Raw genomic sequence first — 8,688 nt, forward strand, 5'->3', positions numbered from 1 at the left:
CTCGCTTCACCTTGAACAAGCATCTTCCAAATCTCCCTGATCAGATCCCATGATTACGGGTAAAATGTTCAGAACTTCTTAAATCTGAACAGAGTACTGGGCACCCATGGGCCATCAGTGATGATAAGGAGTAGACAATAGTCAGAAGCAATCCTCGGTAGGTGTAGTATATGGTGGTCTGAAAAATATTGATACCAAGTAGCGGTGGCTAGCACCTGATCAATCCTCTCCCAAACCCTAGCACCCCCAAGTTGGTTATTACATCAAGTGAATCTGGGGTCAGTGTAGCCAAGGTTGATCAATCTCAAGTCACCAATGAACTCTCTCAAATCGATAGTGTCAACATACTGTCTGCCACCCCTCTTCTCCTGGGGTCCTATAATACAATTAAAATCTCCAGCGATGAGAGAAGGTATGCCCTGTGTCACCAGTCTCGAGATCTCGGATCAGAGAGTCCTTCACTCCTGATACTCCGTACCAGTGTACACACTAGAAAGCAGTTAGGGTCCACCAGTCTGCTCTGAGATGACCAGAGCAACCTGCTGTCCGCAGCCATGGAACGTATCCACACTAATCGAGTGCACCACCATAGGATCATGATCCCACTAGACAGACCCCTAGACTCCAGCACATAAGTGCACCAGGTTGGTGGAATCCGTCTTCTGACTCGGGCAAGGCTCCTCCCTGATAAATGGGTCTCCAGCAGTATATAAATATCCGGGCAATGCTGCTAAATAATTCTTCCGAACGTCGTTCAGAATGAAGATTTACCTATCCCTCGAGTGTTCCAGATCAGCAGTCTCATTGGGGCGGATGGTTTGGTCTACTCTTTTAAGAAGTTTTATTTGTTTGCATGCCTTTTATTATTATGATGGGACATGTGAGGAGATGAAATAAATTGAGAAAATCAAATGAAATAGCAGATCAAAAAACTTATCCTGAAAACTACTCTGCGCATGCTGGGATGTCTTCTCATTTCTAGATCAAGGCGTAAGCTATATTCTAAATTAACAACTACTTGATTTATTTGTTCACCTTGATAGATGAAAAGGTGCTTAAGGATAACTTTGATAGTGATTGTGATGCCTATGTAGATATTAATGTGCCCATTAAAAAAATACCATAGAAATTCTCGATCAACCCGGTAGGATTTGTGAAAACTTGATGTATTTGTGAACATATCAAATACTATAACAAGTGCCAGTCTCTCTCAGTGAATAAAGTAGAAGAATTAGGAAAATCTCCCTTATAGGAGCATAATATACATCATGTATTGGTGACATGAACTTGTCATGTCAAAGTTACGTTTTTATAATTAGATTTTCATTCTCATTTATAAAAACAACTAATCCTCTGAGTTGTTATTGCATCTTCCTTGTATTAAAATAGTCCCTCCATTTTTTTTCAAAAAATATAATAACTTAGTTTCCTAATTCATCTTGGGAAAATTCCAGTGATTTAGATTTATATATTACACAATATTTTTAGGAGAACTTATTAGATTTTTATGAGTGTAGGCTAGTGATAAAGTAGGAAAAACTGGACGATATGTTCATATTTTTTGACATAAAATTTTATATCGGGCATCTGGATCATTGTTGTTTCTCGAAAGAATAATGATTAAACTATATGTCAGTAACATGCATAAATTTTTTTCATAGGCTCTAAATTGCATCCTATGCTGCATGATTTGCACCTCTAATTAGCCTCAAGCCGATAGACATAGATTTTAGTTGGTGCGTCTCTAAAAAGCTAGCAACCACCCATGGATGTGTATTGGTAGGGATCTTTTTGTGGGCTTCGAATCTTTCATCAACTTTGCTTGCCAAACATATCACCTGTGGTTGGCTGCAAGTTGCATGTCCCTCCTTTTTTTACTTTTACATGATATCATATATAAGCATGGGAGATGACCTCATTAACACATCACACATGGTTATCTATCAAAGATCACCCGAGAATTTTGTTGCACACGCTTGCAAGACATTGTTCATGTACAGAGACATCCAATTGGCCACTAGGGATCTCCTAGCTTCCAATGTTTTTTTCTAAATAGTCACTTCTAATAATCCTATAAGCTTGTGTAGTAGCAATGCCAAAACATGCACAATATACAAAGTGATAAGATTCATTTGGAGGCCAGTTTGGTGGCGAGGAGCAAAGTTTTCTTGCACTGGCCTTTTGTGATGGACGGAGGTGATGCAAAGTTGAAGCAATGTCATGGCTGGCATCCACGCAAAAAAAGCTTCATCATGCAGAGCCCGGACGCTCCGTCTTCCCGCCGTTATTACGGAAGCAGTAACGGCGCTGGCGGGTGCGCAGCGAGTGTGCCGTACGTTGACGGCGCCGACCAGGGGGGTGTTCGGGCCCCACCGCCAGGGAGAGCCTTGGTACGGCGGTCGCGTTGCCGTGGGCCCCGTCACCAAGGCGTCAGATTTCCCATCCATATCGTCATTCTGCCCGGGCGGCGCCGGTGGATCCTGCCCGCGGGCAGCCACACATCCGCTGCACGGGGCCGACACGATCTACCCAACACGTGCCGTATCCCCGCGGCCCTCCCCCATTCCGCCACGCGTCCCCGTCCCCACCCCTCTATGATCATTCGCGCCGCCCGCCCAGATCTTGCCCGCAGTTCACCTCACCTCACCTCCCGGTGATCCGATCCGTCCCACAAAGACCGAAATGCCCCCGTACGGAAACAAGACAACCTACTGCTCACCGGTGGCGATCTCGTCATCAGATGCCGGCTGCCTGTGGACAGCGGCAAATCCGTAAAATCGTGGCGGAGTTGTGAAAAATCACAATCTTTTTGACCCCCTTTAACCAGGGTTAAAATATAACGATAGGAAATTAAGCCTAGTTAAATTTTAAACCCCTCTCGTCTATTTAACCGCCTCCTCACGCTCTTCTTTCCCTCGTCCTCCCCCCCCCCTCTCCGTGGAATACTACTTCGGACTCCCCGGAAGTCCACTTCCTTTCTTGCTTCCTCTGTTTCCATTCCTCTCCACCGCTTCAAAATGACATCTTTCGATCTCGAAACAGCTTTTCTCCTCTTCTTCGTCCCGAAAACCGTGTTCTCTCCGGTCATTGCCTTCGCCATCGTCGCGCTCGCCGCCGTCTGGCTCAGCCCCGGAGGGCTCGCTTGGGCTCTCTCCAAGGCACCTCGCTCGATCCCCGGACCGCCGGGAGTAGTCCTGGCCCTTGCCGGCACCGCCGCCCATCGGGCCCTCGCTGGCCTCGCCCGCTCCATCGGAGCTACTCGCCTGATGGCCTTCTCCGTCGGCTTAACCCGCTTCATCGTGTCGAGCCACCCCGACACCGCCAGGGAGATACTCAACAGCTCGGCCTTCGCCGACCGGCCGATCAAGGAGTCCGCCTACGAGCTGCTCTTCCACCGCGCCATGGGCTTCGCGCCCTTCGGCGAGTACTGGAGGAATCTGAGGAGAATCTCCGCCACCCATTTGTTTAGCCCCCGGAGAATCGCCGCCTTCGGCGAGCACCGCTGGGCGATCGGCGAGCAGATGGTGGGGGATATAAGAGCTCTGATGGGGACCGATGGAGCGGTGGAACTGAAGCGGGTGCTTCATTTCGGGTCTCTAAACAACGTTATGATGAGTGTCTTCGGAAAAAGATTCGATTTTGCGAAGGGGGAAGGGCTGGAATTGGAAGCGTTGGTGAAAGAAGGATACGAGCTTCTTGGGATGTTCAACTGGAGCGACCACTTCCCCTTGTTGGGGTGGTTGGATCTCCAAGGAGTGAGAAAGAGGTGCCGTAGATTGGCTGGAAGAGTTAATGTGCTTGTGGGAAAGATCATAGAGGAGCACAGAAGGAAGAGGATTGATGGAGGTGGTCTGGATGGGGCTGGTGACTTTGTGGATGTGCTGCTGGATTTGGAGAAGGAGGAGAGGCTCTCTGACTCTGATATGGTTGCTGTTCTCTGGGTATGCTCTTCTTCTCCCCATGCCCTTCATCCTTATTTCCTCTTGATTTTATTCTTATTTTTGGTTTGTTATTGTGATATTTTTGGTTGGGTAGTAGTTTGCTATATATGGATATATTTTTTTCCTTTTGTATTGGTTAGATTTGGATATGTGCTTAAAAGTTGTGAAGCTGCCCTTCTCCTTCCGTATATGGATGAGTTACAACCCTTCATCCTATCTAGTATGACCTGTAATGACCAATAATCATGCTATTTCAAATTGAGATGTCGACACCTTCAAGCTATATTCCTCATTTGATGAGCATGTTAATGCCTTTTTTCCTAAAAGTAGGTGGTCTATCAGTTTGTGATTTGTTATACTGCAGCAACAGCAGCCACTGGTTTGTTGGATTCTAGATGTTATTTTCTTACGATACCCTCCTTTGGTAGTTTCCCAATATAATCTTTTGCTTTTATCTTTTAGTGAGAGCTATTGATACACAGCTCAATCATATTGAGTTGATGGCTTGCTGATCTTTAGTGCCAACAACTGTTGATGAATGTGAATTAACAGCCAACCTTGCATGGCTTTGTGTCAGGAAATGATATTTAGAGGAACCGATACGGTGGCCATCCTCCTGGAATGGATCATGGCCAGAATGGTGCTGCACCCAGAAATCCAGTCCAAGGTCCAGTCCGAGATCGATGCTATAACAGGAAACTCGCGCCTTGTCTCGGACTCTGACATTCCCCACCTTCCTTACCTCCAATCTATGGTGAAAGAATCTCTCCGGATGCACCCCCCTGGCCCACTCCTCTCCTGGGCTCGCCTCGCCATCCATGACGTTCACATCGGGAATCACTTCATTCCTGCAGGGACCACAGCCATGGTGAACATGTGGGCGATAACCCACGACGAAGCCATCTGGGCCAACCCCAACGAGTTCAAGCCGGAGCGCTTCATGTCAGAGGATGTGAGCATCCTGGGTTCTGACCTGAGGCTGGCGCCCTTTGGCTCCGGGAGGCGGGTCTGCCCTGGGAAAGCCCTGGGCTTGGCCACCGTCCATCTCTGGCTGGCTCAGCTCCTTCAGAGCTTCCAATGGGTGGCATCTGATGGTGGGGTAGACCTGTCTGAGTGCTTGAACATGTCCCTTGAGATGAAGAACCCTTTGGTCTGTAGGGCCCTTCCAAGGTGATCGATCCAGTGTGGGGATGTGGAGATATGCCGATCCTGTCATCCATCTCCAAAGTTTTGTAATCTTGTAGTTTGTTTGCTACCTGGGTTTATGTACTCTGGATGCTTGCTTTAGTATTCTAAGTTTTATGTGCATATAGGTTTTTAAGTTTGGTTGCAGGGTGTAATGTGGTCTTTTGGTGCTTATATTATGTAAACAGGTTGCCATGCAATGTATACATCGTTTTGACTTGAACACATGGAATGATAAATTTATGTTTGCTTGCATGCACCTTGATCAGATCGCAACATGATGATGCAAATTAATAGGTCGTCATGTCACGTTTAACATCTCTCAAGTTTAACACATGGAATGATGAATTTCTCCATGGTTCTACTAGAGCTGATGGTTAACATAAACAGGCGATGATGCATCACTTAATTTGATGGCGCAAAATAAGTGGTATGATCTCATTTGTTCTTTGAATGGAACTAAATATTCATGGAAGGCCAGATAAATCTATCTCTCTCTCCCTTAAAAAAAAAAAGATTACCCATGGGTTGTTGGTACTAATAATTCGATTCCCTTGGACTTTTAAAGGTCGCAGCTGGTGCCTATGATTTATAAAAATGGCTACTGATAATTTCTGCTGCAATGCAATGTAAGTGGGAAAGTTAGTGTTTAGCTCATTAAATATGTTGAGCCTGTATTCATGATATTTTAATTTCCAATAATTCTTCGCATGGGCTGATGGCGTTTTCTTATTTTAATATAACTGAAAAAAGAACCGAATTCTCTGCGCTTACATGGACAAAGATTTTGTTTTTTGAGAATTTAACATGTCTCTAAATACCTATAGCTAGATCTTGGAAAATCTTAATCAAAGTTGGAATCATCAGTCATCTGTCATCCCTTGGAATTGCCAAAGCATGAAAACAATGTCCTCATATCTGATGGACATCTAAAATTCTGATCCAACTCTGATGATTTTATGCTCTTCTTTCTCATATGCCTTTCCTTTTCCTGACCCTGCTTTATAAAAAACATGTCTCCACATAATAAAATTAGATCCAAAGCATGGGTTGTGGGTCGTTATCCAGCTATTAGTCTACTGTCTAATGACACCAGTGTTTCTTTGATTTGCACTTCACAGTACGACACCATCAACTTAAAGAGAATATCAAAGAGCCCACACCAGTTGATATGATTCCTAGATTCATCTTTTTCTGGTACCCAAATCTCCCATGGAATATTTAGAGGCCCTGGAAAGCTTGTTTCCTTTTCTCCCAATGGAAAAGAAGAATATCTACTTGAGATTCGAATCTCCAAGCTATCCTGCAGGCCCAACAAACCAATCCAAATAGCCACTCATTTCCCCTTTGCTTTATAACCCTATCTCTACTTATTCCGACTTCCTCTATCAGCATCTGTACAGATCTTTGTATGATCAACATTAGATCTAGAGAATCTGTACTGTCTTTTTTTTTTTTTTTTTTGATTGAAGATGGAGGAAATATTAATTAAGTGCTTTCACCCATGTTTTATTAAGAGAATCTGTACTGTTTTTGACCAGTGCATGTGTGGGAAAGACATGGAAGTCAGTCCTGGTAAAGGAGATCATATTCCCTTGACCACCAATTGAATTCTCTGTCAATATTACATTTAGCTCCACTCTTATATTAAATCTTCTAAGGGGTCAGCAATGAACAAGGAGAGAATTAGGAGCCTAGTTGATGGCACATAGCCTTAGCACTAGTTCCACGTCATGTTCATGATGATGCTTTGAAGCATGCGCATGGTAGTTGAAGTGTTGAGTAATCTAAGATGCTACCTTAGGCACTAAATGGTTATAATTGTCACAATCAAGCTACCATTTGAGCTTATATGGCTTGTCTGAACCATGGTATGAGGCCCATAGAATGCATTTCCTGACCACCAGCATATAGCATGTGTGATGCAACTTGAACTTAGCAGGCATCAGAGATGGCATACGAGGAATCAAAACCTAGTTTTGTCTTTAATTAATATAGCACAGGTGGTAGGTTTGATCTAAAGTCTATTTCCTGGCTAAGCTTATAACAAGAGGGATGTGGGGCACCTTTCAGCAACACTGAAGCTAATGAGGAAATCATCACTGACAAAATGGTCCACTTGGAAAGAGTCATTTCTTTGGACATTCCGAATCTTTCTGGCTTCAATTTAAGCAGGTTTTAAATTGATTTCGAATCCGGTCATGCTTCATTAATCATCACACTACGTTGAAGGTAATAAGCTATTCTCTTTTCCTAAACATCGCAATCTTTTTTAGTTCCAAGTTGCATGAACGGTTGGGACTAGTGGCCAAGTTCATTGCATAGCATTCATTAGAGTAATGGGTTTTATAATCTTCTATCATGATTTCATCATCATATGAATCCATGGGTTGTACAGTGGGTAGCAAATCCAGTATTAGGAGTACCATGAGGCTTTTTTGAGGGAGCAGTACCATGAGTTATATTATATTTGCATCGCATCCATCAACCTATTTCCTAATATGTTCCTATATATGCACAAGATCCTTAAATAGAAATATGTTGGAGATCAACACCAAGCATGAGTCAGGTTAGCAATTTGCTAGATAGTAATTTGTTAGAGTCCAACTCACTAGTCCCAAAACTGATATCCATTTTGTTGCTTAATTTTCTTACCTTAATATACACACTATTACATGCATGCATGCATGAAGCACCAAATTTGCTAGAAAATACGTGAATCATGCACATATTACTCCCTCTTGAGGTATCATATATATATATATATATATATATATATAGAGAGAGAGAGAGAGAGAGAGAGAAGCTAATTACAGTGCAGCGGATTGGATAGCTATGTATATGGCCCACTATCTTAGAACCATATTATGGAACTCTACAATAGATCTCCCAGTCCAATCTTTTAACATTTTACTTTTTTAATTCCCATAGATGTATTTATACTTGAATGGTTTAATTTATCTGATTTATCAAAAAAAAATACAAAATTAGATAGTCTATCGTATATTTTCTGCTAGTTTCTTCTTTATATGTGCCTCCATTAAATAAATATGCTATACTATCAATACCAAAAAGACATAGCATTATTAGGGTTGTCTAGCTGAAGTCGACATCTCTTGAAAGAGCCATTGTCTTTGATAATGTCTCTAATCATGTCTTGATCAAATTGTAGATTTATCCAATGCTGGAGAGATCCTTAAGATAGTGATAGGATATACTATTCATTGCATCTCGTGGGGCATAATTTTCAGATATGGGCTATCCAAAAAGGCAAGTGTAATTGTTGAGCTGTAATCCAATACTAGTTATATCTTCACATCACAGTGTCATGATTTTGCAGTAAACTTGCAATTGAAAATCTAAAGGTTGCTTTCTCTAAATGTTTTGGGTCTTGAAAGCATTTACTACATGAACAATTCATAGGAAGGTAATAAGCTATTCTCTTTTCCTAAACATCGCAATCTTTTTTAGTTCCAAGTTGCATGAACGGTTGGGACTAGTGGCCAAGTTCATTGCATAGCATTCATTAGAGTAATGGGTTTTATAATCTTCTATCATGATT

General features: G+C 42.8%; 1 protein-coding gene across 1 annotated transcript; it reads left to right on the forward strand.

The window, feature by feature from the left end:
- The first annotated feature begins 2,909 nt into the window (after positions 1-2,909).
- Positions 2,910-5,349, forward strand: LOC105046614 (cytochrome P450 78A5). The gene is made up of 2 exons (XM_010925254.4): positions 2,910-3,941; positions 4,519-5,349. Exons 1-2 carry the CDS (start codon positions 3,018-3,020, stop codon positions 5,113-5,115), a joined length of 1,521 nt encoding a protein of 506 aa, XP_010923556.1. The 5' UTR covers positions 2,910-3,017; the 3' UTR covers positions 5,116-5,349.
- The last annotated feature ends 3,339 nt before the right edge of the window (positions 5,350-8,688 follow it).

Source organism: Elaeis guineensis, chromosome 6 (genome assembly GCF_000442705.2).
Source record: "Elaeis guineensis isolate ETL-2024a chromosome 6, EG11, whole genome shotgun sequence".
Taxonomy (NCBI): domain Eukaryota; kingdom Viridiplantae; phylum Streptophyta; class Magnoliopsida; order Arecales; family Arecaceae; genus Elaeis; species Elaeis guineensis.

Coding starts and splice junctions, on each gene's coding strand:
- LOC105046614 (XM_010925254.4), top strand. CDS start 3,018: ATGACATCTTTCGATCTCGAAACAGCTTTTCTCCTCTTCTTCGTCCCG. Junction 3,942..4,518: donor ATATGGTTGCTGTTCTCTGG/GTATGCTCTTCT, acceptor GCTTTGTGTCAG/GAAATGATATTTAGAGGAAC.